Source organism: Rhipicephalus microplus, chromosome 3 (assembly GCF_043290135.1).
Source record: "Rhipicephalus microplus isolate Deutch F79 chromosome 3, USDA_Rmic, whole genome shotgun sequence".
Lineage (NCBI taxonomy): Eukaryota > Metazoa > Arthropoda > Arachnida > Ixodida > Ixodidae > Rhipicephalus > Rhipicephalus microplus.
Genome location: NC_134702.1, coordinates 63,599,209 through 63,627,059, shown reverse-complemented (window position 1 = coordinate 63,627,059; position 27,851 = coordinate 63,599,209). Strand labels below are relative to the sequence as shown.

The 27,851-nt window shown below is 41.1% G+C and overlaps 1 protein-coding gene across 1 annotated transcript in view; it reads left to right on the top strand.

The window, feature by feature from the left end:
- The window catches only part of LOC119173990 (uncharacterized), a 96,476-nt gene that overhangs the window by 6,879 nt on the left and 61,746 nt on the right, over window positions 1-27,851 (top strand). The window contains exons 3-15 of the mRNA XM_037424773.2: window positions 596-692; window positions 1,164-1,216; window positions 2,868-2,964; window positions 4,303-4,422; window positions 4,521-4,609; window positions 4,961-5,106; window positions 7,140-7,255; window positions 8,098-8,173; window positions 8,800-8,948; window positions 10,086-10,174; window positions 12,225-12,362; window positions 13,729-13,891; window positions 15,974-16,053. Coding sequence (XP_037280670.2) covers window positions 596-692; window positions 1,164-1,216; window positions 2,868-2,964; window positions 4,303-4,422; window positions 4,521-4,609; window positions 4,961-5,106; window positions 7,140-7,255; window positions 8,098-8,173; window positions 8,800-8,948; window positions 10,086-10,174; window positions 12,225-12,362; window positions 13,729-13,891; window positions 15,974-16,053 — 1,413 coding nt within the window. The remainder of the gene's footprint in view (window positions 1-595; window positions 693-1,163; window positions 1,217-2,867; window positions 2,965-4,302; window positions 4,423-4,520; window positions 4,610-4,960; window positions 5,107-7,139; window positions 7,256-8,097; window positions 8,174-8,799; window positions 8,949-10,085; window positions 10,175-12,224; window positions 12,363-13,728; window positions 13,892-15,973; window positions 16,054-27,851) is intronic.

Here is a 27,851-nt window from a genome sequence, read left to right as displayed (position 1 = left end):
TAATGAGCAATTATTTTTCGCATAACAGATCTTTTTGAACGCATGAAACTAGACCAGGTAATAATTATTTTTCAAAGCCATTTAATGAAGCAAAGATTTTAGGAGCCTGGTCGCACAGCACATCAACACAGAAAGCCACACGAGCCCTCCTGAGATACTTGACAGCAACTTCATTGAGGGACCACCTGTGAAACTCGGCATTGTGTGTGTGATGTGACATGTGTCTATCCTTCTCTCTCTCTTTTACTCCCCTCTCCCCCTCCCCATGTGTAGGAAAGCAAAGTGGACGCATAGTCCAGTTAACCTTCCTACCTTTCCTACATTCATTCTCTCTCTCTCTCTGTGAATGAACACAGAACACAAAATGCAGGAATGGTCGAGCACTCTGATAATTTATCCTTTATTGCATTGTGAAAGAGTTATCATGAACGGACACCAACACGCTGAACTTGCACTTGTTATATACTGCATTGGAATAAGTCGCCGTTATACATGCATGGATGACAGATGATTCATTCGATCCGCACTATACATTGTCTACAAATCACTCTTTATAACTTCACTAAACACCAGATCTTTCCTTATTGTTTTCCAGAATTCTCATGAAGACCTTTACCTTCTGGAAAGGGAAGGGCATTCCATACTTGTCTTTTTTCGAATACATCCGAGCAGTTCGTGATAACTTCACAGGAGTAAGTGTACATTTTAGTTACAACTAACATGAAAGTAGACCGAATTGGACTTGTATTGTGAGTGAACGCGTGCATAGGCGAATACGCTGTTACAAAGAATGCTATTGATTTGTATCCTGTACTTTCGTGGTCATCAGAAATGACGATGCTTCAAAAAGAACAATACGAATGCGGGAACCTAAAGCAATAATATTCACTTCTATTCTTGTTCAAGGTGCTCTTTATTGAACGTGTGTCACCGTATTTGGCTTCGCAGATTAAAGCAAAAAAATTTATTGAGGCGTAGTTAATATTACGACCATACATAATGCACTGCTTTAAAAATAGCATGATAATAGCAGCAGCTGCTTACCATAAATTATATAAGATCCCGTCCGCGGGAACACGTGTAATAATCTTATTTTTCAAAGCGCTGAATAAGAGCACCTGAGGTGCTAAGCCTTACATTCTCCTCTTTGTCTTTTTTTACAGGAGCTCAATAAAGTTGCTCTCCGAAATTACAAGCGCTATGGCCGGTTATACGGGTTCGTACATTCTTGACTCGGGGGTGGGGGGGGGGGGGGCTCGTGATTGGGGCACAGAGTTTACACACTCTATGTTTTTATGCGGATGTACACTTAGCTGACATTGACCGAAGAGTAAAACATAACAATTGAACCATTTTAATTTCACCTGAAGAAAAGGAAGATGGCATGCACCCTCTATCTTGTATCTAATAATGTTATAAGTTAGTAGTACGAGGTACGTCAAAGTTTTTTGTTCATGTCTACTTAAACATCGCATTGTATATATATATATATATATATATATATATATATATATATATATATATATATATATATATATATATATATATATATATATATATATATGAGATATAACAGACTTTAATGCCAAGGAATGTACAGGGGAAGTTATTAACATTAATGCAATGTAAATAAGAAGAAAGAAAAGTGGATGAAAAAATTACCAACTGTGAGCAGGAATCGAACCTACGACGACCTTCGAATTACGCGTTCGATGCTCTATCCACTGAGCTATCACAGCGGCCCTCCCTCCATCCACTTTTTTGGGTTTATCTGTGAATTTAGAAGTAGGAGCGACAGTCAGCGCCATCTATAAGCCAAACAACGAGTGTGAAAACACTCTTATGCGCATGTTTGGCGTCACGTAGCACGTGAACTTATTATGAGCGGGCAGCTGATTAATTGTCCCTCTTATACAACCTAAACACACCAAGTCTGCCAGTACGAGACCCTCGTTCAATGAAATAAGGAAAAGAAGTGTATACCTAAGGGCTCGTTTTTTCCGTGTCTTAACACAATATTAATGAGATATAACAGACATTAATGCCAAGGAATGTACAGGGGAAGTTATTATAACCAATGGAATGTAAATAAGAAGAAAGAAAAGTGGATGAAAAAATTACCAACTGTGAGCAGGAATCGAACCTACGACCTTCGAATTACGACCCTACGAACCTACGACCTTCGAATATCTCATTAATATTGTGTTAAGACACGGAAAAAACGAGCCCTTAGGTATACACTTCTTTCCCTTATTTTATATATATATATATATATATATATATATATATATATATATATATATATATATATATATATATATATATATATATATATATATATATGTGTGTGTGTTGTGTGTGTGTGTGTGTGTGTGTGTGTGTGTGTGTGTGTGTGTGTGTGTGTGTGTGTGTGTGTTGTATTGGTGTATGGTTAACCATTTTTCTCGCATTATTATTCCACCATTATAGATAACTTAGCTTGTGGAAATATTAACTTGCGTGAAGGCAACATTTTTTACGGATTTGCTGAAGTGTGACAGCATGATTAATTTCTCTTTACGAGCTGTTCTACAAAATGCTTCCCCATCATACGTGAGAGGCGTAAACGAAAGCGCTAAAATCCAAAAGCCACGTGAGATACATTTCCTTGCTGCATCTATAGCACAGAAGCATACTTGAACAGTTTATCAAGCAAAATGCACATTGATTTATAGAGACATTGAAGGCACGAATATGCATTTCATAAATCTATCGTTTTACTTTGACGGTCGCTTCTGTCTCTTTTTTTTTGTTCGGCCGCAACATGTTTGTGTTTGACGACCAAGCGAACATATTGGTGAGACAGAAAATTCATTACAACATTTCAGGTCATACCAGGGCCTCATACCGAGCCTTGTTGTTGCTGACCCAGATGTTCTGAGAGAAATTTGTGTGAAAGACTTCAAGTCCTTCGTCAACAAGTCCGTGAGTATTTCTTTTAGCATTCGATTACTACTGAGCTGTCACGTTAAACATACTATACTGCACCGTGAGCATGGTTTTAATTGTGCCTCATAAACTGAAGAACTCGTCGACAATTGTGAGGCTTTCTACCAGAAAACTGTTTTGTCTCCTTTACAAACGAGCTTTCGATCGAATTATGTTCTGATTTCTTAATATATACTAGTTGTGCTGGGTCATTTCATAGGCCGTCCTTGGCTCTACTGACCTGACTATACCACTCTATTTAAGCAAATGAATAATGCTTGAAGGCATGGTAATGCAGCAAAGAAGCTGACATCGGGAAATGTAAGAAATAATGGCCCAAAATTATTCATGTGAATATCGAGGAAAAAGGCACACATTCATTTCAAATAATTATTCTATTCAAATAAGCTGAAAACACCTGGGGCATAACAAGTTCTTAAACTGTCGAAAAAAAGATGCCAGTTTATAAATTATGCTGAAAGATATTACCTACCATAATATACGAGATTGATAGTAGTTTTCACATGGAAATCGTACACTGAGCAATAATGGTGCCACATATATTGAAACTTGTCAAGATTTATTTCACTAGTCTCAAGCAAGCAGTTCAAGAATATTATAGGTGGCCCAAATTTAAGCTATTTTGAACACCTTTTGCATTGCGAAGTAATTCTGTTGTGTTTTTCGAAAGAGCTGAATCATGGCGTCCCGAAACTTTGGCATTTCTCTATTCTTTATAAGCGCGTCTGAGAAAGTATGATGAAATATACCAGCAATAGATTGATAGGCAGGTGGGAAAAAATGATGCTAGTAATAGATAAACAGACGCCATAGTGACAAAAATCAACCTGCACCTGATGTTATAACTCATCAGTTCTGACAGCTGAAAATGTTTCCTTAAATATGAAAATACAACACAAATTTGCATTTGTTTATCCCTTATATTATCAGAATGAGTATAAACATATACTTAATAGGACTGGAGTAAGTCACGCTCCTAAAATTTATGTTTTTTTTGCTTTTGTGGATGCTTGAGGGTTGTGAAGCAGAGCTTTCAGAAGAACAAAATTTATTTGAAAGGGCGCACTTGTATACCTGGTCTGGCGCTCATTGTCTCTGTCCGAGTATTGACGACTACCAAGCGAACATCACACATTACCAAGTGTTTTTTTTTTTACATATCCTAATTCGACCTTACCTTAAGTCACCAGCTCTTCATTCTGGCACTCCAATTTTTATCTTATTGCTTCGGCATGTTTGTGTTCTCACTTCATAATTTTTATTTTGTGTAAACCGAGTTCATTTGCATGCAACCTTGTTATTTCACAACGCCAGGATGACAAAGTATCGGGAAATAGCCTTTGGGACCAAATGGTCTTGCACCAGCAAAACGAAGAATGGAAAAATACACGTAGCTCGTTGTCTCCGATGTTCACAACGGCCAAATTGAAATCGGTAAGTTCGGTTTCAGTGGTCAGCCAACGTGGAATAACCTTTGTGACATCTGCGATTCCTACGAAACAGGTCCTTTTTTTTCTATTGTTAATTTCTAGATGGTGCCAAAGATGACCAAGACAATGGACAGATTTACAAAGTTGCTCCTGGCGAAGCTTAATACGAGGCAAACAGCGAATCTCTGTCAGTGAGTAATATTTTTTATTATAAATATTGCCAACTGAACGCTGCAGACCGGATACAACAATTGATACAATGCAGGCCGTATCGTGCAGCTGTTGTCTTTATACCACAAGCTCGCTTTGCATTTGAGCAGCAACCCTTTCGATACGTGGTAGTACTTAAGTATTGAATACATAGTGCTCCTCTGCTACGTGTCTTTATGGTTTGCACGTCGAAAGTGTAAACCTGACGTATTCGACTGAAAACCTGCTGCTTTAAACGCAGAACTAAACAAGCCTGTTTGGCCTCGAACATGATGAGCATGTGATAACGCAAACTTGAGAGCCCACATTTACACAAATCTGTCTCTCACTAGATTGCTGGAAAAGTCGGCCATGGACTTGTACACATCACTCATCTTTGATCTGGACATTGACAGCCACGTCGACACTGAACATCCAATGCTCAAATGCTACAGTGGCTTTCTCAGTGCCCCTGGTGGCTGGAGACTACTCATGATGAGTGAGTGTTTCCAATCTTAAAGTAGGCACCAGTATAAATGTTATGACTATATGCATACTCCAGATCAAAATCTTTCGTGTTTCCAACGCTAGTGGAGCGAAGTTGCTGATGGAGACCATGCCGTCACGGGGCTTTTGAAAAAACGGTCCAGTCTGTATACGCAACGGCTCTTGAGTGTGAGCGCGCCAGGATTTTGGTAGAACTCTAATGTCATCTTCCCCAATATTAAATGGGACATAAAGGACTTGACTAACTGCAGGGCGATCAGCTTACAGCTTGTTGCCTACAAGGCCCTCACGAAGGCAATCGCTAATTGGCACCTCCTTAAATATCAGTCCTTGAAGGACCAAGCAGGGTTTCACACATGCTGCTCGACAACAGCTCATACTCACTCTAAGAAGGAGGTGGTAAGGAAATACGCGAAATTTAAAAGTCTTGAGTTATGAGCGCATTTTTCATACATTCATTAAGGTTCATTTAGCCATTGCCACGTTTCAGGCAAGCATTTACACCAGTGAACCTGTGCCCTGGATTGATTACAGCCATATTTTTGTTATGGTTGACTGTCATGTCCATATCTAGCATTACCTATAACGATACTTAAACTTACGCTATATCGTCATGGTCTTTCTCTGTCTCCAGCAACACACAAGACATACGTTGGTCCACAAATGACTAAGCAGCCTATCTTGACATAACCACATCGACTGCATTTATAACAACACCAACCACACGCTTCACTACCTGCGCCGTAATATCATCTCTGCGCGATTTGAACCTCGACTCACCCTTTACAGAACACTCGTTAGAGCAAAGCTGGAAAATACCGGTCATTCTGGCCAACGGACGCGTGATAGTTCCCAAATTTAAGCTCTTTTGTACATTTTTTGCATTGTGATGTAATTCTATTGTGTTCTTCGGAAGAGCTAAATCACAGCGTCCTGAAATTTTGGGACTTCTTTATTTTGGGACTTCTCTAGTTACCCTTTGGGAAGTACTGTAAGTTAATCCACTCCATACTAATTTGCGAGTGGCGCTGTGTCAATATCCCATAGATTGGGCTCAGTTTAAACTGCATGCCCAATCTTTGAGAGAGCCGAGAGCTCCTCCCGCCCGAATCTTTCCGAAATGTTATCACGATTAACACAATTTTCGTAAAAACCGTTTATGTCCATCTGCGTATACTTCATATGTGCTATACAACTAGTAGTGCATCCTTGCTATAAAAACGGTATATTTTTAATCATCCTTGGAACAAATGTTAACGGCAACCGCTTTCCTACTTCCATCTGTCGACCCGGGTGCTAACGGCTTCAAATCTTCAGTTTTCTCTCTCTGTGAGCGTGTGCGCGCGCGCGTGTGTGCGTGTGCGTGTGCGTGTGTGTGTGTGTGTGTGTTCAAGTGGATGCTTATCTAACTTTTGCTGCTCCTCTCTACGACTTTTTCAGGACTTGAAAGCACTTGAAACAAGTAGATGAATGGGCTACTTTGGTTTATGAAAAAAGAAGAAATTTGGCTGCCAACAGCACTGGCTGTCTGCTGTCGAGAATGTTATTATCATCCCACTAGGAAACGCTCCTGAAGCAAATGTTGTCATTGACCTCTTTTTTGCTTACTGTTTCACAACTGGACTTATCATACATGTCGGCCAAAAGGAGTTACATTGCGCCGCGACGAACAGTGCTAAATTCAGAAGCAATTGCTGAAGGATTCTACGGATGTTTTCGTGTACGAAGGGTGTTCACTTTTCAATTCTGCGTACAACTAAAACAGTACTTCAAATCTATAGGAAGCATTCGTTGCTGACGTTTCTTTAGCGGAATCGCGTCGGTGTGCGATACCTAACCGCAACCGTTTCCTAACTCGAACATTTGGGGGCCATGGCATCCGAACATTTGTCATAGCGTGCCTAGAGTGTCTCCTAGAAGAATCAGCAGTGCACTTTATTGTTGTTTATCACGTGCAAATATGAAAGACACTTTACATTACATTCAGATTTTTTTCTTTATTTCGCCCCATTCGCTCTGTTTCAGCCACACTCCCCAGACTTTTCAAGGCATTCAGGGTGGAATTTCCAAACAAAGGCGACTCCCAGTACGCGTTGGATTTCACGAAACATCTAATTGAACGGCGGCTACGTGCAAACGAGGTAGGTTTCGATAGCCCCGCCTATTATAGTTCAGGCGATGCTATATGCGCCATGATACTTCATCGCTCGCCGAACCAAAAAAAAAACAAGCAAAAATTCTCGGAGCTCACGTTATGTAGTAACAAATTTGCGCGAAGAATGACTGGTCCAAAAACCACTGGTCTAATCGAGACTATGAAGGTTTACAACTTGTAACCATTTTTTACACACATGTACAAAAAACACCAAATAGAAAATTTACTGAGCTAGATATTTGCGTCTACGATGCATGACAACTCATTAAAGATGGGTACGACGGGATGCGGAGGGTATAAAACAGTGTGTGGTAAGAGAGGAGGAGCGAAGTTTACAAAGCAGCCAGGATGGGTAGACAATTATTTTCTGTTGGCAATGGGAAACTAAAGGTGCAGAGTAGTGTTATAGTGTAGCTGGTGGGTGGCAGGGCTGATGTATTTTTGTTTCTGCTCGAGAAGTAACGATACATGCCTCTTCCTCATAAACTTCGTAGAAAGATCATTTGTATGTATGTCGAACACAGTGGAAAAAAATAGAACTGAAGGATGTTCTGAAAAGTGGTCACGACAATGAGTAGCGATGCTTTTAACGAAGTGATGGCTGTTTATCTCAGGTGGAGTCGAAATGCGTTATTGGGATTAATGAAGTAGTTAGGAATAAACGAATATGTTTATCCTCTATATGTTGCCTATTACTATAATCGTGGTTTTTATTATAAACACGTTCGAAAGAATAACGTCCTCTGGTGCAGTAGTACTGGAATCTTGTGTTTTGTGCTAGTTCCTCAAGGCTTACCGACACTATCATTTTTTTTTATTTTTGCGCAGAAACATGATGATGCACTCCAAATGTACATGGACACTAAAATGCAGCAGAATGGAAAAGGAGGTGTTCAACTATCAGGTAGTTTCCCATTTCCATGCGTTTGGAAAAATAGTTGACGATATAAAGAAATATATAAATACTTTGTAACGTTTCGTTCAATTAAAAACGATGTCTATGGTCTTACTCTCTCCAGTGCTATTACAATGTTAATACATTTATCTCTCCCTGATGAGTCGCACTTATCGACGAACAATTATATTGATCACTACGTCAACTAGTTTTGTACGAATATATGCTGCTTAAACGTTTCTTATCGTTCATACAGCAGTTAGTAAAGCAAATGTTCATAAAGATGATTTGCATTTTTTCAATGCAGCTGATCTTTGTGTGTTGCATTGGCTTGGCACAAGAAAAATGCGGCTACTGTTAATTGGCGTTGCTCTTGTATAACGCGCACTCAAAGAGTGCGAACGTACTATTTCGCTTCTCAGTAAAGAATTCGGCTACCCGTGAACATCCTCGTAATCAGTTACAACGAAAGAAAAAACAGAGTCTACCCACCCCTCTTTTTACGAACGTTATCGTCATGAATACCTTGTCGTATAGATGAAAAAGAATAGAAGGACAAGGCTCTCAGATTTGTCTACATTCTCCACATAGCGCTTCCTATCACTGTTTGACGTCCTATTGACGTTTGTTTGTAGAATCTGCCATGAACGACATCTCCGCTCAGTGCATGTGCCTGTTTATCGCTGGGAGCGACTCTATAGCTCTGACTGTGACATGCGCGGCATACTCGCTGGCTCTGCACCCAGGCATTCAAGAGGCGGTGATAAAAGAAGTTGACGCCGCGGTAAGTGTGTGTGTATATATACAAGGGAAACACGCAAGTGTGCGACTGCTTTTTCGTGGCAAGGACAGCGCCGCTTCACAACTGGCTCTCTTATCGGCACATTTTTTATCCGAGCGTCCTTATTCTAAGCCAGTGATCCACTACAGAAGGCAAGCGCACTTAGCGGTGGGATGGCTGCAAGCGGCATGAATGAAAACCCTCTGTAGACAACTTGCACGAAGTCAGCCGATGCTGTTAACTAGCGGCACTCAGTATCATCGCTAATTAAATTCGCGAAAAATGCACGTTTCTACGAAAAGAGGCTTATTGTTCATATCAGTCAAGAACAGACTTCTCTATCTGGTGCTATAGACTTAACTCGTGTGCAGTAAGTTTCAGTTCTGTTCACTGTGTTACTTGCAGGAATCCTCTAAGGGGTAATGCATAGGACGTGGTTAAGGCGTAAAAATAATAGGAACGAAATTGGTGTTTATGTGATGTCATGAGATTAATGATAATAAGTGTTCTTTTTACAATGAACGAAGTTTATTTGTACATTGTTAGGTGTTCTGTCAGACGTTGCATTAATGAAGATGAGCAGTTGGATACTTTCTCGTATCCATGTGGCGGGTTATGAACGTAGTTGCAGATGGCCCACCAATAATATATCCAAGGATATCAGCATAGAAAAAACTCGTTAAAGAATCCTCTAGTCGAAGTTGGCTGGAAAAATTCTCGAGAACCCGAATGATATTTAATCTTAGTGAGTAGCGGTTGTCAGCAGTACACCAAACTATCCTGTTCCACTAACAGCTGAAGGGGTGCCATGAAGGAGCTATTCTGTCTGTAAAAGAAACGTGCTTCAAGGACATTTTATACTGTAGAACTGGTTGTATATTTAAGCATTCAGGCTCATAAAAATTGTTAATAATAATAATAATAATAATAATAATAATAATAATAATAATAATAATAATAATAATAATAATAATAATAATAATAATAATAATAATAATAATAATAATAATAATAATAATAATAATAATAATAATAATAATAATAAATATATTAATACTAATAAACAATTCGCTTCTACTGCTTCCTAGTATTCAGGATTCTGCAGATTTTTTTTTCTCTATTGTACTGTTTCCCTAATAGGACGAGGCCACGTACGAGTCTTTACGGTCAATGGTACTTCTCGACGCTGTGGTCAGTGAAACCCTGAGGATGTACTCACCGACGTCAGTGTAAGTGGACATCGCGAAACAATGTAAAGTGATCACACCATCAGGTGTGAGCAAACACAGGTGTCATCCTCACGAGTGGCATTTCATTCGGTCTTGCCATGCCTATTGTTTTTACTTATGAAAGATTATTCGGAACAGTGAAATGCTAACGGTGAATGTGCACACGAAAACCTGCACAACTGTTACATGCTCATCAGCTCGAGAGGACTGTAAAAGGGCTGTAAGATTAGTATAAAACTATTTTTAGGGGCAGAAGACAAGGACAAATCAGTCAACAAATATCATACACTGCGACCAAGGTATTATGACATGCCAAAAGATAAATAAATGTTGCTCACTGACAACGCCAAGCACTGGTGTCAATAACGTTTCTTCATTTTCATAGCGCTTTTACTGAAACACTGCTATTTTTAGTTTCACATTGTGATTAGTAAAGACATCTTACACATGTACACTATACAATTAAATATAGGTAGCACAATGACACATAACGTAGGAATCGATGTTGGTGTTAGGAGCGTCATAAATTGAAACTTCTGCTCTGTAGCAGTATTAGTTTCTAAACGACATATGTCATGTGGCGGTAAATTCGAATTAACCAAAATATTGATATGCCTCTAGCATTGTTACGGTGATAAAGAAGGCAATAGGCCGCCTTCCTGTGTCTCAGTTAATTATTTCTAAAATGCCTGCCTAAATGAAAAGTGGTATAACATAAATTTCAAGCAGCAGAAAGTGTTAGTGCTCTATTCACTTTTGATAAAAGTGAATTTTCAGGTCTACATTTAAGTAATAGCACAGACTTATTGGTTGTAAATGATTTTTTTTTCATCTGTGCGTGCTATGACTCAAAATGGCAGCTTAGTTAATTTGTCACACTACTATAATCTCGAGGGCACGACTATATATTACACACTGCCATATGTCGCACTGCTATATTATAGGTCATGGTGGCCGAATTTCGAAAAAGGGGTGAATGTGGGACCTCCTAGGGCAACTTGATTCATGTGCACGATTAACAAGTGTCGCTGGTCAAAATATACTCGATGTCATATGCATTGTCGCGCCTTACAATCTCATCGAGGTCTCGGCACCTGAAACATTAGTAATTATTACAGTATTGACATTGTGTGTCGATATCTTCAAATGAGTGTTGTATTAGTCGTGTGACTAATTTGGAGGGCAAACTTAACGAGGTATTCTTGCATTTATTCGACACAAGTAAGCCTAGATATTGGATACATCGTCTATTGGCTACAACGATTCTCGTCCCGGCTGATATCCTGCCGAGTGGCACCACTAAACAAAAAAATGCTGCCGAATGCATTCTGAACGTGGACATATCTTTATGGAGTTACGAGACAGACAGACAGACAGACAGACAGACAGACAGACAGACAGACAGATAGATAGATAGATAGATAGATAGATAGATAGATAGATAGATAGATAGATAGATAGATAGATAGATAGATAGATAGATAGATAGATAGATGAATAGATAGATAGATAGATAGATAGATAGATAGATAGATAGATAGATAGATAGATAGATAGATAGATAGATAGATAGATAGATAGATAGATAGATAGATAGATAGACAGACAGACAGACAGACAGACAGACAGACAGACAGACAGACAGACAGATAGATAGATAGATAGATAGATAGATAGATAGATAGATAGATAGATAGATAGATAGATAGATAGATAGATAGATAGATAGATAGATAGATGGATAGACAGATAGACAGACAGACAGACAGACAGACAGACAGACAGACAGACAGACAGACAGACAGATAGATAGACAGATAGATAGATAGATAGATAGATAGATAGATAGATAGATAGATAGATAGATAGATAGATAGATAGATAGATAGATAGATAGATAGATAGATAGATAGATAGATAGATAGATAGATAGATAGATAGATAGATAGATAGATAGGGAACTAACTTTACTCAGTCCTGAGGAGCTACTGATAGGACCCCCTTACGGGTGGCTGTTGTAACTATTGCCCTCCTCTTTTTTTTATTTTAGGCTCACGAGGATATGCTCGCAAAGCACAACAATCGCTGGAGTCCGTTTCACGCCTGGTATGCGCGTAGAAATTCCCGCGCATGCGATGCATTACGACCCTGAATTTTTTCCGGAACCAGAAAGCTTCAAGCCAGAAAGGTAAGATGTACTGTGGTTGAACGAGGCGCAGAAGTATTCTTGAAATTCAAAAAAAAAAAAAACTTGAAGTCTCTATATTTGAGTTTCTAGCTAGACCTACAACTAAGACCTACAACTAAGGCGCACGAAGCTATAGCTTTTACGAGATCGCCACGCAACTATCAGGAGGCCTCAATTAGGTACACTTTTAGTTAATCCCTACGAGAAACCAGAAGTGCTGCAACTGTGACTAATGAAGCTCCTACTAATTCACAAGCATTCTCCAATGTTAAAGAACAAAAGGCGAACCGCTGAAAATAGTAAATTGTGTGTATTGGTATGGGAAACGCCGTAACATTGAGAGCATGCGAATAGTGGCCTCTGGAGCTGAATCGAGAACCAAATCGAGAACCAAATCGGATCAAATACCAGTCGTACGCTTCAAATAATAAGGACACCATTTTTCAAAGCAGCTCTAGTATGGTGATTTAGCAACTTCTCTGACAGTTCAAAAATTACACTTTTTTTAAAAAAATGTATTTTTCGTCCATAAAAAAACCTTACAATTGCTTTTCACCGATGGAAAATACGATGGTTTTGAAAACTCGTGTAGGGACGTATACAGCAGGAACCTGACAATTATAAACAATTTCTTAACCGTTGGTTCAAATAGAGCTGTGAAGTACAGCTGCTGATTGAAAAACAGCTCGTTCAAATACTGCAAATGACACATTCCAAACAGCTCCCAAGTAATACTGATAGAAAAATATTCAACATTATTCCCGGGTTAACATCATTATGAAGATCATATCGAAGATAAAGTATTGATCAATATGTAGCTCTGCTGAATCTGTAATGTCATTCTGCAATCAATGTAGCCTGCCCTCATCTTTTAATTATTAGAGCGTTGGGGTGCATACAGCTTGTCGATTCCATGACTAAAACAAAGTCCGTTACCATTCTCTGTTCCAACGTTTCATTCCTTCGGGATTTTTCGTTGATGCTCATATTATTCAAAGAATATTTGAAAATATTTGGTGTCCGTAATATGCACCATTTCACAAGACTACCGAGTTGAATTGAGCGCTATCAATTCGTTGTTCAAAATTTTCGGACATTCCAATCTGAGGGTACAGATGTGTAAAACATGATTTAAAAAAGTATAATGTAAATGCTTCATTATTATCACTGAAGGTTCCTTTAACTTAAGCAGGTTAAGAAGCGAATAATAATAATAAATTATGAAATGAGAAACTTCCAACCACAATAAAGTTATTTTTTTTAAAGTTGTATCGGACTTGCATTGACTGGAATTCGATCGCGAGAACTTTTAGGCAGAACTTAACTAGCAGGCGCTTAAAAAAAAGAGCGATTTCTATTTGAACAGGTTCCTGCCGGAGCACAAGGATTCGATCAACACTTACACGTATCTTCCATTCGGAGTGGGTCCTCGAAGTTGCATCGGCATGCGCATGGGCATGGTACAAGTGAAGTACATTCTCTACCGCCTCCTGCAGAACGTTACCTTCGAACCCTGTGCCGAAACACAGGTAAGTTAATTCAGAATGACTTCTTCAAGCCGGCAGAGCTTTCATTTGGCATTAATTTTAGAGAAGAATTCAAACGTGTTAGATCTCGCAGCTCTTATGTAGTGGTTTCGGTACAAAATTTAAAACTAGTGGTATTCGTAATTACAAATCACATGATGCTTAGTCATGACTGGGCAAAAAACTGCCAACGTGCATTCTACGCGGCATAGGTTTATACGGCAAACACTGAGCATATTTCTTTTTTATAAATGCCTTTGTTGGCATGCCGCTTCAAAGGATTTCAATGTTTGTTCAACCTAACGTTCTATAACTAAGCGTACACTTATGGGGACAAAATGAATTAGTGAAGTGGCATCAGGCTAGCCAACGAAACGTCTTGAAATCGATCTCAAATGTTGGTGTTACTTCAGCATTTTATAAAAAACATTTATATGCGGAAACTTATGAAAACAACCAACATCGGTAAGTACACAGAAAACAATGGTGCTCTTCTGAGGTTGCCTGGAGAGTTGTGTGCATACATTTATAAGATCGCTCTAAACTCGTAGGTGTTTTGAAATAATGTTGCTTTACTCAAGGAAACGATGGGTTTATTTTTGTCTTACTTTTGCTCCATAGTGAGCGACCAAAGTCTTGCACGTTTTGGTTGTTTCCGTGGCATGCATGTTTGTGGACGCCAGGCATACTGAGTTTGCGTAAGTAGCGGGCAGAGCACCATTTGCTATGAGCCTCTTTGTATATTCATGTGGCTATGCACAAAAGATTATCTATAGCATAGCTAAATGCGATTTTAAAAGCTACTTATTTTTTTTCTTTTATTAACGACGTAGATTAAGTGAGCAAGACAAACATGATATGTATTTCAAGCTGACAAAATTTGGAGAGCACCGATAACAAACACCTACTAATAAGGCATACCGAGTTTGTGTAAGAAGCTGATATATCACATGGAAGTAGAACCTGCTTCATTGTCATACGACTATGCGCAAAACATAATATATTATATAGCTAAATATGCATTTTAGAAGTCGTTTAAACTTATTTGCTTTATTCAAGACTTTCATCAAGTTATTTCGACATACATGCAACAATTTTCGAGCTGACTAGACTTGGAGAGCACCGATAATGGGCGCCTTGCAGCAGGGCTTTCAACAAGCAACGGCCTCTGGAACAATGCTACTGTTCGTGATGAATGCGTTAGCTTCGAGAGTAACCATGAACAAACTCCTAACGAAGATCAACGACGATAAAGATGTTGACGAACACGTTGGTCTAGAGCGGCGAGCAAGCAAATTAGCCTTGAATGTTGATAATAATCATGTGATGATGAAAGTGCTGAACATAAGAAAAACATCGCCACATATTAACGAAGTGAATTATGATGAGTGACGAGGCTTTGAGGATCATTCGAGTGACCGTGAATCTTTCGTACACTGACAAATTGAGCTTGCATATGCAACACAAGATGTGTGTACAGTATATGCAATGCTGTTTTGTTGGTCATTTGGCGTATATTGTGTTAAGGTGTGCGAACGCTGCTACCACTGTGCCTCTAGTGGGCGCTCCGAGTACTATAGCATGTCACGGCGCATAAGGGGGTGACAAGGCTCGTCCATAAGCTGCTTCGCTTCAAAAAACGCGTTAACGATGGAGACAGGGAAATATGATTATGACAGCGCTGAATCAGGTCCGTTACCAAGCGGCCACTTGATCACTCGTAATGATGATGATGATAGTGATGATGCTTAAAAACAAACGCGTCTAACTGATGATGAATGCATAGATTGGGATATGTAATTAAGAATACAGTGATTGATGCGTTGAAACAGAGCCATGACAGGGAAAAATTACATGCACAATAAACAAGGATGATGAATGGAACCAGTGTAACTGGTGTTCCCAGTGAACCGTTGTTTGCTTCAGGCACTGAAGCAAAGATTTCCAGCTTTTTGCTTTTTCCTACTTTCGTATGTATTGCAATTGTAAATACGCAAGAGAAATCTTTATTCGCTCAACAAAGTTATCTTTTACCCAGTCTAAGCCTAAAGCTGTGGCTTTACACCAAACACTTTTTCCTTGCAGGTTCCCCTTTCTTTCGCCAAAGGAAAGGTCCTCCTGGAGCCTGACCCACCGATACAGCTGAAGATTGTGCCTCGAGCCAGGTGTCAATCATCAGGCTCATCAAACAATCCGACGGCGCAAGGCTAAAGTGGAGGATGCTTTCACGGAAGTGGAAAAACATGTACAGTCTTGCAGAGTGTCGAGACAAGAACGATTTAAAATCATTCTACTTGCAAATGTTCCCCAGAGTGAAGGCTCGTCATGTTCATTAGGGAAACGATGTTTCTGGTTGCATAATGTTTCTCATTTGCTTGTGTTCACTAAGCATGTTTGTTTCGCAAGAAGGAAATGTTTCGTGGCAGCTAGAGTAAGAAACCAGCATCTCATGTTTTTTGTCGAAATAGTATGTGCTGTGTGTTACTTATTTTATTGCAGCCTTATTTCAACGTTCTCAACATCATATGTACATACTTCAAGTGATGTGACGTATAAAAAATGAAATTTGTTTAGGCATCAAGCTTGGCATATATAAAAGAGCACCACAAAGAGCCTGTATCTCGGAAAAATCAAGTGCTCTATTTTAGGACAATTAGACTGAAGTAGTAGCTAACTCGATTGATTCTGCAATCTAATACGCCGAGGACGCTGATAATTTCATTTACCTGTGAAATAATAGGTTGGGGTGTCAGTGTCTCACTATAATTTCAGAGCGAATAAACAACATCGAGTGGTTGTATAAAAAAACACTGGCCGTGGTGTCGTAGTGGAAGTGGTGGTCGACTGCGGCTACGATGGTCGACCAAAACTTCTGCTTGGCTCCATTACGCGAGAAGCAGATGGGACCCCAATCACAATAGTCGAATTCAATTTCGATCGGGCCAAATCATGGTCAGCAGTAAGACACGTGACACTGGTATTAGATGAAAAGAATAGGAACAAGGAGGTAGGCTTCTTAGTTTACCAAAACGGGAAGGATATTTTTCACAGAAAGCACAATTCACGCGCAAGTTCATGAACAAGGTGTGAGAAGGCTTTATGCCCGTTGGTGCGAAATAGAATCACTTCGTTCTATTTGTTGCCAATGCTTCATTTGTAGCGAGACAGCAATATTCCATAGAAATGACACAGCTTTATAGCTCACTTATGTTAATGAAATCAGGTAACTACTTTTGCTGCATGGCTTGGCGTAGTCAAGCCCATGGGTTGCCTTTCAATGAGGTAAAATGTGGAAATGTCCTGCGTGAAATGATACAACGTTCCTCAGTTCATGATAGTTTGTGTATTTATTGACCAGTGCTCAATGATGTGGCATTTTAAGCGTGACTTTTGTTGACCGATGATTTGTTTAATTTGTGATGTTTCAGTGTAATGAAGCTCTTATTTTTTCCTCATCATGCCCTCTCGTCACATTTCTTTGACAGTTCTGGAGCATTCTAGTGTCATGAGAAGTTGTGATTCAGTTGTAGTTTTCAGTCTACAGAAATTCCTTTTGTAGTACTGTTTAAAAATATCTTTGTGTTAGCATCTACGTCCATATAATAAATAAGGGTATCAGTTTGCGCAATATATTGTGGTAGCCAGAATCAACGAGCGAGTGAAGTGAATATTTACCAAAGACTTTAACTTTATATTTCAATAGACAACTGATGAGAATTGTACGTCAGCAGATTTATTTCGTATAATAGGCTCATGTACTTGTCTTTATTCGCTCCTGTACTCCCCATGTAAAGAAAATGGGATGAAAGTCGTTATTGGAGCTCGACCTTTGCAGCCACCTGCCTTTAACGAAGTGCTGTGTAATAATAATGAACGTTTTGGTTAGGGCAAGTTGCTGTCGCGTATTGCAAGTTCGCCACCACAAACTGACGATGATAAGGATGAATGTGGACACACAGGAGAACTTTGTGTCAAGACACTGATCGTTTGTTTTGATAACACTGATAATGATGCTCATTATACCGTACACCCCACGGCATCGTAATCATTGTCGTGGTTGTGGCTCTTGCTGTGCTTCTGATGTTTTGTTGTCTGGTACTCGACTGCTGACTCGCATTTCATGAGATCAATTCCCGGTCACAGTAGCTACATTTTCGATGGAGGCGAAAATGTTCGAAGACCATATGCTTAGATTTGGATGCACGTTGAAGAATTCCAAGTGGTCAACTTATCCGGAGCCCTCAACTACGACGTATCTCATAATCATATCATGATTTCGGGACGTTTAAATCCATGCACATTGTTTCTTCGTCGCTAAAAGGATCTTGGCTCATGCCCACTAGGGTGATTGGCCACACTGTACGTTATAACAAAAATTTTAAGTCCTTTAAATACAACTATTGTTAAAAGAGAGAAAGATCAGATAAGAATGAGATAACTAATAACGTAGAATAAAAACAAAATAGTGAGAAGGGCCAAACGATACGACAACCCAAGTTTTGCAAATAGCGAAAAAGAAGAAGCTGGACAGAGAAGTGTATACGTTGGGCGGTACCACAAGCAACGTAATTTCCCAGTTGCCTGAATGTATTTATGTAGCGCGGACAGAATAGCACCGCGGCCCGCACTCCACTTACTGGTTCCAAACGTTAAAAGGGTAGATGTGTAAATGCCAAACCCAGCATACCAATCGGCCCTTCGAGAATTATTCGGCGCAGTGAGGTAAAATTGCCGCATGTGAGAAGGAAGTCACCTAGTGTTTCCGGTTTACTTCAAACTGGACAAAGGTTACTACTGAGAATACAGATTTCTGAAGTCAATAATTTAACCGAGGAACTCTACAGCGAATGCTTGTGAGGGTCACCTCACATTGACGGGAAAGACATTATGTGGTGTTCCAGGACTAACAGGCGTTTGAATCGTTCTGCAGTAATAAAAGAACACTGTGGAGCTACTAGAAACACCGGAAATTTAAAGAACCTGAAGTGAGCTAGTCAGCCGTTTTAATTAGTCCAATGCTAGCATGCCCGGGGACGCAAATAAACCGAACTTCTGACAGGCTACGTGGTACGAGAGACCAAAATATCCTGAGATAAGGGGACTGCTTGGCAGATGTTAAATGCGTACAAACAGACAAGGCACCCGAAATCATAATAGTTTTTGATTGCTGTGAACTTAGCTTTCAAAGAGCTAGTGAAATTGCCAGGAATTCTGCGAGAAAACTTGGCGTGAAGTCAGGCAGTCGGAGCACAAAAATCTAATTTAGATGACGATAAAAAATGCCTACTCAGGCCTTCTGAAGATTGGCGTTGCATCCGTAGTAATTACCAGGTGAATACAAAAATGACTGAGATGGTGTTGAACGAGGCCCTCCAGAATATGCTTTGCAAGCACCTTTGCATTTTTTTTATAAATGAAACTGAAAACTAAGTTGCAACAAGCATAGGGATCAGAAAGTTAAATTCTGACGAGGGTGTGTATGTTTGATTACAGAGACTGGACGAAAATGACTTGGCATCTTTGATAACAACGCCACGGGTGCTTAAAGGAACACTGAAGTCAAATAACAATTTACGTCAGATTGAAAGCTCAATGTATGACAACATCCAAAAGGGCAATATTATCAACAGCAGTGCCATTCTTACCGAGAAATTAAGGTAAATGCACAAGAATACATGCGCCGCAGCAGGAAATTCTCAAAATGATACCGAACACGTCAGACGAACTGCCTACAATTAATCGTTAGTAATCGATGTAGCTGCACTAAATAAAGACTTTTCCGTGCATCAAAAGATGGAATAAAATGCTGCCTGTTCGTTTCTGTTTTAGTAATGAAAAAACAAACAAACACCGGACTTTACTAAGGGAAGGGTGCGATTGATTCGAAAATTAAATTTTCGCGTGAATACACTGGACAGGTCGTGTCATCTAGCGGGGCGCAGTCGAACCAAATTATGTCTGCCATCTTAGAGCCAATGACAGTAAATTGATCACTGGCCATTGTTGCTGCTGTGCCTCCCGCTACTTTCGTTTTGGCTACTACTGTAGACGACCACGCAGTAAAGCCGGGCAACGTTGTGCATTGCAACAGTGACGGGAATCGGTCCGCTTCTTAAGGCGGGTAACTTGAAAAGTGCGCTAACCCAGTGTGGGCCACTAAGACCAGATTTTCTTTAAAAATAATTCTTTTCTTGGTACAAAAAGAACACTATGAGGTTTCGGGACCGCTGTTTCAACAAGCAACGTTGACTTAATAGTTGCCTTTAGTGTCCAATTAACGAAAGAATGTGCAGATTTGAAGACAACTCTCTGATAACGGGAGAGGGGCGCATCGTAGAGCCTTAAGAATGTTTGTGCGGTAAGCTATCAGAATGTTTCACCGAGTGGAATGATTCGAGCTTCCAAATAGCACACGCCATCCGCACCCCACCTAAGTAGCCCGAGACACAGCCACAGATCTTGCCTTTCTAGCAATATCAGAGGGCTTACTTTTCACTCAGCACTTCTGGCAAAAAAGATCGCTACAAAACTCCAGAATAGGGCGTACGTAAAGTTTGTGTATCATAAAAGGTCAAGGTTAAGGATGATGCAGGTAGCCGGTGGATCTAGCTTAGCATACTTTGCAGGCAATCGCCCCACCCAGTTTCCTCTTTGCTTATTGTAGCTAATGTCCTTTGTTTGTTTTTTAACTAAGCACGAGCAGTCTCTAAAAATAAAACTCGTGCAGAGTGCGACGTAAGCCTGCATAATACGGTGGCCTCTGTGCTATTCCACGTGCAGTATTGTGCCGGTGCTCTAGCATGCTGCACTATACCCCAAACATAATTGTCACTTGTCACCAGTCACACGCTGTAGCATTCAAGGATTCAAGATCTGTAGCATTCAAGAATTCAAGATCTGTAGCATTCGAGATCTGTAGCATTCAAGAAATTCAAGAAAAGTCGCGACACTTGTTTCCTGAAGATCGAGTGACCACGCGGAAACACAATATCCGTCCCGCTGTCACATGGTGAGCCTAACCGTTGCAGTTCCTCAAATAAACCTTGCCGTTCCTTCTTAAGTTCACAACACTTAAGAAGACAGTGTTCTTTATCACCGTTTTCCCCTCACTTCGGGCACAAGGGCGTCGCGGAGAGTCGGAACTTGTGAGCCATGCTGGTGTACGTGCTGATTCCGTTCGGATGCAATAAAGCAAGCAGGCCTCTTCCCTTCATAGCCCTTTTGTCACACATGGCTGGTGAGGAGTCAGCCATAACGAGTGGAAATGATTATTGACAGCTTCTCGTAAGATATGCTGGTTGTATTTCGGAGCCTTCTTCGTTGGTGTAAGCTCCAGAGCACTCCAGGGACGGGAAAGTCTATCAGCCACCTCATTACCCGCTATACCCACATGTGATGTAATCCATTGAAAGTTAATGTTAATACCAGTGCCATGCAAGGCTTTAAGGATTCGCAGTGATTTTTGAGTGCATAGATCCAAAACGAATCCATGTTTTAGCCGCTGCAAAGCGGGCTTACTGTTAGAACACAGCACGACTTGTTGCTGCCTACAAAACTTCAGTTTCTTCAGGGCTGCCTGAATCGGCACGCTTTCACATGCTGACATAAGTAATGTATGCATTCCTGACTAATTATTGAAAAACCGGCGTAACAATCCTAAGGCGCTTTCTGCTTTAGGGGTTTTTGATTTTACAGTTTTTGGTGCCAATATAGATTGTACACATAAAAAATGGCTATAAATATTTAATTGACGTTATTCATGAAATTGGATAATTTCAATAATGCAGCAAAAATATCAAAATTTCACATTTTTGTTATTGTTGCCGTTGTTATTGTGGCCGTTGTTGAAGCCGTCATTCTCATCTTCGTCGAACTCGTTGTTATTGTCAATACTATTGTGCTGGTCTTCGATGCTATTTCCATAAAAACCGAAAGCTAACCAAGAGACGACATGTATGCGTACCAAGATAGACATGGCATAAGTGATGAAAATATTAAAAGCAACGAATAAAGACGTTATTTCAGTTTAACAAATCAACAGCAGCACTACCGTATCCAAAACAAGTATAGAAAGATTTATTCTTTTTTTATGAAAAATAAACGATAGAGCTAGGTTTATAACTTGTGACTCAATAATATTTGCTTGCGTCATAACGCCTTATTAGAACAGGTTATTTAGTAAACTAGCCTTCTAAAATATCGATAGGAAGATACACTGGTTTCATTGCGCACCACACTCATTCTACTCGTGAACTTGCCAGTAGCAGAGGAGAAAGAAGCGATCCTGCTTGCGCGCTTTTTATCTCAACGTTCACGTCTAAGGGACAAGATGTCTCGTCGCGGCTCGCTAATAGGTAAGTATATATGCAAATTTAATAGTATTGGTCGCTAATCGCAGTCATTGAGTCCTAGCCTCTTTTAGGGTGTGTACTTTTCCGTAAACTGGAATAAATATTTTAAAAAAATTTCTCCCCGCAGTCGCTTCCCATTGGCACTCATATCTCACGTGGCTAAGTTTCGGGAAAATTTGTTGTCTTATTCTCCCGGCAGTCGTGAGAACTTCACGTAACCTAACCAAACGCAACCTAACCTAATCTAACACACGCATTGTCACGTCTGTACAGTCTGTCCCGCAGCAGCCAGTTTTTTTTTCTCTTGTCACCCCGGCAGTTAGTCACGTGACAAATCAGAGCGAATGGGAGGCGACGGCCGAAAGAAATTTTTTCGATTCGAACAATTATCCCAGTTACCGGGAGAATAGATACTGCGCCTCTTCTATACTGAACGGTAGTTATAACAAGGGTATTGGAAGGTTCACAACAGATGTTTTTTTTTTTTTTGTAGCTGTCTGCAACTGATGACTAGATAGGCCGGCTGCTTGGTGCAATATTGCGTTCGCCAAAGTGACCCTGAAATGGCCTTGCGGATTTTGTAGAAACACATTGGGCTGGCAGATCAAATATACTAAGGGTCATTTACAACCTATTTAGACATTCGTTATAAACTAATATTTTACTACGCTTGAAAGGGTCTCTGCAACACTTTTTAGCATGGTCAGTGCTGTATCGTGCGTCGGACGCGACGCATGGAGAACAAAGCGGTCCGGCGCCCGAAGCGCCGGCCGAAAAGGAGAAAAAGTCACGAAGCTGTCATCCTGGCAGAAACTCTCTTTTACTATGTACAGCACGCACATTGGTACAGAACCCACGAAGGAGGGGGGGGGGGGGTGAGAACCGGTTCTGAAACCGAAATCGTAACTGAAACCCCCAACACCACAGTCTGAAAACGTCGCCGACCAGTAGTCGAGGCTTCCTAGAACAAGCGAGCCAAATATTATAGCGCAGCACGTTGCCTGGAATTCACAATAAGTTCTCAATGTCAGACAAAAATTACTTTCTGTTCTTTCAACAAATGGCGCAGCAACCTCAAAAGTCACTTGTCATAGTCATTGTACCGGCCGCTGGCTGATTTTAGCATGGCGAGCTCGGTCGTTCCTGGAGCCACCGTGGGAGGCCGCGACTTGTCATGTGTGCGCGCTCGATCGCACTGAAAAGGTGTTCGAAGAAAAACACGATGTGCTCTAGGCCAAAAGATGACGTATTTTCCTTCCCCGCGTCCTCCCTCTCTGCTAGCTTCCAGCGCTTTCATCGAGACGAGAGAAGAGAGATTACAATTGCAGCGTGCGACTATTTTCAACTTCGCTCGCACTGGACAGATTCTGAAAATTTTTGCGCTTGTGAATTCGCGAGGCAATAAGCTCCTTCAGTGAGTCCATTCCATGACTACTTAAGAAAGTTTTGCAGGGCCTTTAAGAATCTTGCGAGAACAAATGCAATAGGGGACCAGTAAAACAGCGAGGAATTGTAGGATGCACCGCCGGCTGCTTTCTTCCGGTTCGAGAAGAGTAGACGACGGCAAACCGCTTCGCTGCAAGCCTCAGATTATTCGGGATTCACGCGCGCGGTCACCCGCTTGTTTTCATCCTGATAAACCATGGTCGGTTGTTCAGCCGTTGGCTACTCCAACTCGAGCGTTAAAGGATAACGCAGGTATTGATTTCCATTGAATGAAGAAAAGAAAATGAGGTGGGCCGCGGCTGTGAAGAGAGCCACAGTGACAGATAGCCTTTGAGTACGGAACGTTGAAGCCAGAGTGTGCGAAAACCATTTTATTCCAGGTACGTGTGTTTCACTTTAATAAAAAAAAGCCTACGCATGAGTTTCCTGCGAACATTATATTGAGAAATAAATTGTCACGCAGGTGCGCCTAGCAAAAATATTATGGGAACGCACGGCTGAAATCCATATATCTGCCATACGAAATGAGCGTCGGCCATATCACCCATACATACGACAAAAAAAAAAAACGCATAAGCTTCACTCAAGAGTGAGCGTACACAAAGTGCTGAACGAGTTAATTTGCGTTTATCTTGGTCAAACTCTGCGCCAGGACGGCACACAAAGGAAGAAGTGCGTTAAAAAAGTGCAGGATTTCGACTATTTGGCTTCGTGTATGTTTGACTGTATTGTTATGTACCACCGTGCCGCGCAGCTTGATCGAAATCAGCGTTCAAATAATCAACTGGCTTCGACTAAGAAATCTATTTTATAGCGTGCTGAAGGCTAGAAAAAAATTTAAAAAATATCTCAACGCGCAATAGATGCTGCGCTTTATGCTCATCGACCGATGTCGGCCGAAGCAGCGATCCCGAAATGACCTCTTAGCACACTGCTTAGCATAGAATGAAAACTGTCTTCTGTATCAACTGATCTGCTAGCCAAACTGACAGTACACCCAAGCAGCACAAAAGCATTGCAGATCATTTTAGTGCGACAAAAAAAAGTTTCCTTACCGTTCATAGCTTTCGTAGCTTTTCATCGTCGCAGCAGTCACGGTTAGCAAAAACAAAAACAAAAAGCAACTTCTAAAACACTGACATTGCACGGAGAGGTGCTTTTTTTTTCTTCAACAGAGCTGTAAAAATATGCGCGCGTGCCGCTGCCAACTCGTTTGGTGCGTCGAACCGGAAGTCGTCATATTCCACAGTTCCCTGCGATTGCCTATTTTACCGGTCACCCATTACTGCATTGGGATACAAAAGATTCCATAAGGTATAGGATAGTCTTTAAACCTGTAGAGGCTTTTGCTGACCATTTAACTATTTGTAGGCCCAACACTCAATCAAAATAAGCGAAGACACTGACCAAGTGTTTCAACTATATCTACTCTTTTTTTTCTATTTAAAGATAACGACGATGATTCTGACGACATCAACGAAGCCTCAGTTGTGAGTAAGTACGTTTCGGCTAGATAGAGCTAGGTATTATAACAACGACAATTTTCTGTGAGAATGCATAGACAAAGGCGGTTAAGTGTGGTCATAGAATTACTTCCTTTGAAAGGAAATAATACTAATAATATTATCTGAGGTATTAGGTGTCAAAACCACGATATGACGATGATAGACGCCGTAGTGAAGGGCTCTCGAAATTTCGACCACCTTGAGTTCTTTTGCGCGTGGTTTTTACTATGCACGCCAAATTTTTTTTTGGTTTTCGGGTACAAACAGTTCCCATTGTGCAAGTGCATGCATATTAAGATATATTAGGAATGTCCTAATTACTAAATTGTATCACACGAATTCTTGTGTGTATGTCTCTTTCGGAAAAAAATTCTCTTAAACGTGCACAGACATTGTAGGGATTTACTTGATACATTTTTGTAATAATCAGCATGAATTTTACTCAGCGCAATCACCTTTGCTACGAAGGAGGCAGTCAACGTTTTGCCCCGTGTGCTGCTAAAATCTCCCGATCGCTGTTTATTTTCCGTTTTTTCTGCTTTCATATACTACATAAGACATCTGCATAATTATTTTTCAACTGCAGTCTTGCAAGGCTTAAAATCCTTCGTAAAATGTTCTTTCTTTGTTCCGCACAGCAACAACTGAGTCAGGGACGCCTGTTCTGGAAGGAACGGATGAAGAAAGTGCGTCAAGTTTCAATATTTACCAGCTTCGCAAGCATGGCTGATATAATGTGCAACTTTACAATGTGCTGCTAGATAATTAAATAATTTCTTATGTTCTTCCTTTCTAGAAAACATGTAAGTATATATTTCCTGCAAACTGATACGAAATATTTTGCGGTCGTCTTCGAACACCCCCGTGCGTGTGTACACACACACACACACACACACACACACGCACACGCACACGCACGCGCACACGCGCATGCGCACGCACACATGCGCACGCGCACACGCACACGCACGCGCACACACACACGCACACACACGCGCACACACACGCGCACACACACGCACACACACACGCGCACGCACACGCACACGCACGCGCACGCACACACGCGCGCACACACACGCACGCGCACGCAAACACACACAAGCACACACGCACGCACACGCACACACACGCACACACACGCGCGCACGCACACGCACACGCACGCGCACGCACACGCACACGCATGCACACGCACACACGCGCATGCGCACGCGCACACACAGACATGCACGCGCACTCACACACACACACACACTCACACACACACTCCCACGCACAGGCACACGCACACGCACGCACACACACTCACACGCACACGCACACACACGCACTCACACGCACACACGCACACGCACACACTCACACGCACTCACACGCACACACACACTCACACGCACTCACACGCTCACGCACACACACACACACTCACACGCACGCACACACTCACACGCACACGCACACGCACACACTCACACACTCACACGCACACACACACACACTCACACACTCACACGCACACACACACACACGCACACACACTCACACGCACACACACACATTCACACGCACACACACTTACACGCACACGCACACACACTCACACGCACACACACGCACTCACACGCACTCACACGCACACACAAGCACACGCACACACACACACGCACTCACACGCACACACACACACACTCACACGCACTCACACGCTCACGCACAGAGAGAGAGAGAGAGATAAACATGTGCGTGCGAGAAAACTGATAGTCAAATGCAATCATTCACAAAATGCCGAGTGCACTGTGTCGTCCTTTTTCATGTCTTTCTGCCCGCGCACTGTCAGTCACCCGTCATCAATTCCCAACAAGCTTAGGCACCCATTCTTACCTTATATTTGCCGTAACAATAACAACACTCTTCTGTAATAGATTGTCAGCGTTCCTTGAATAGATCATTCACGAATTCGATAATGGTTAAGGTACTACGAAATTCCTGTGAGGCATACGCCCGTAAAGTGCAGCGTGTAGATACGTACAGGCAGTCTCACGCCAAGGGGAAATCTCGGAGCGGATAGCATCGCGATGCGGCCAGCGCTTAAGTGCCTCAATGCGCGCCAGTGCAATGGAACCTAGAAGACTATCAGGCCTGTTCACTGCCACTGTACCGACACTCGTTTTGACCGAGCGAACGAGAGGCTGTGAATCCATTGCCACCATATAGTCTTAAATTAAAAGATAAAGCGTTTGTGATGAGTTTTACATGCTTACCAGCTTTATTCCGCCTTTTAGGAAAGAAGGCCCTGGTTTAAGTAATGAATTGCTCATGAAAGCATTTGTATATTCACATGTGAGCCATTTCTTCCACGAAAAAGTGAAAGATTGTTAGCTATCAAAGTCATGGTCGATATATAAGAGCAAAATTGGATGGAGCAACAATGTGAGGAAATAAATAAGGTAAATCTTGTTCATTATTTGTTTGCACACACACGCACGCACACTATCTAGAGCACGCAGACAAACTGTTTCAACGAATTTGCAAAATTTTTGCAGTTTTATTTGTACTCTTTCGAACTCAACTTTTTACTGTACTCTGTCTCTTTGTACTCTTTCTAATAATTTCGTGTCCTCGTAGACAAGTAGCTATTGAAGAGAGAGTGTCCTGCTG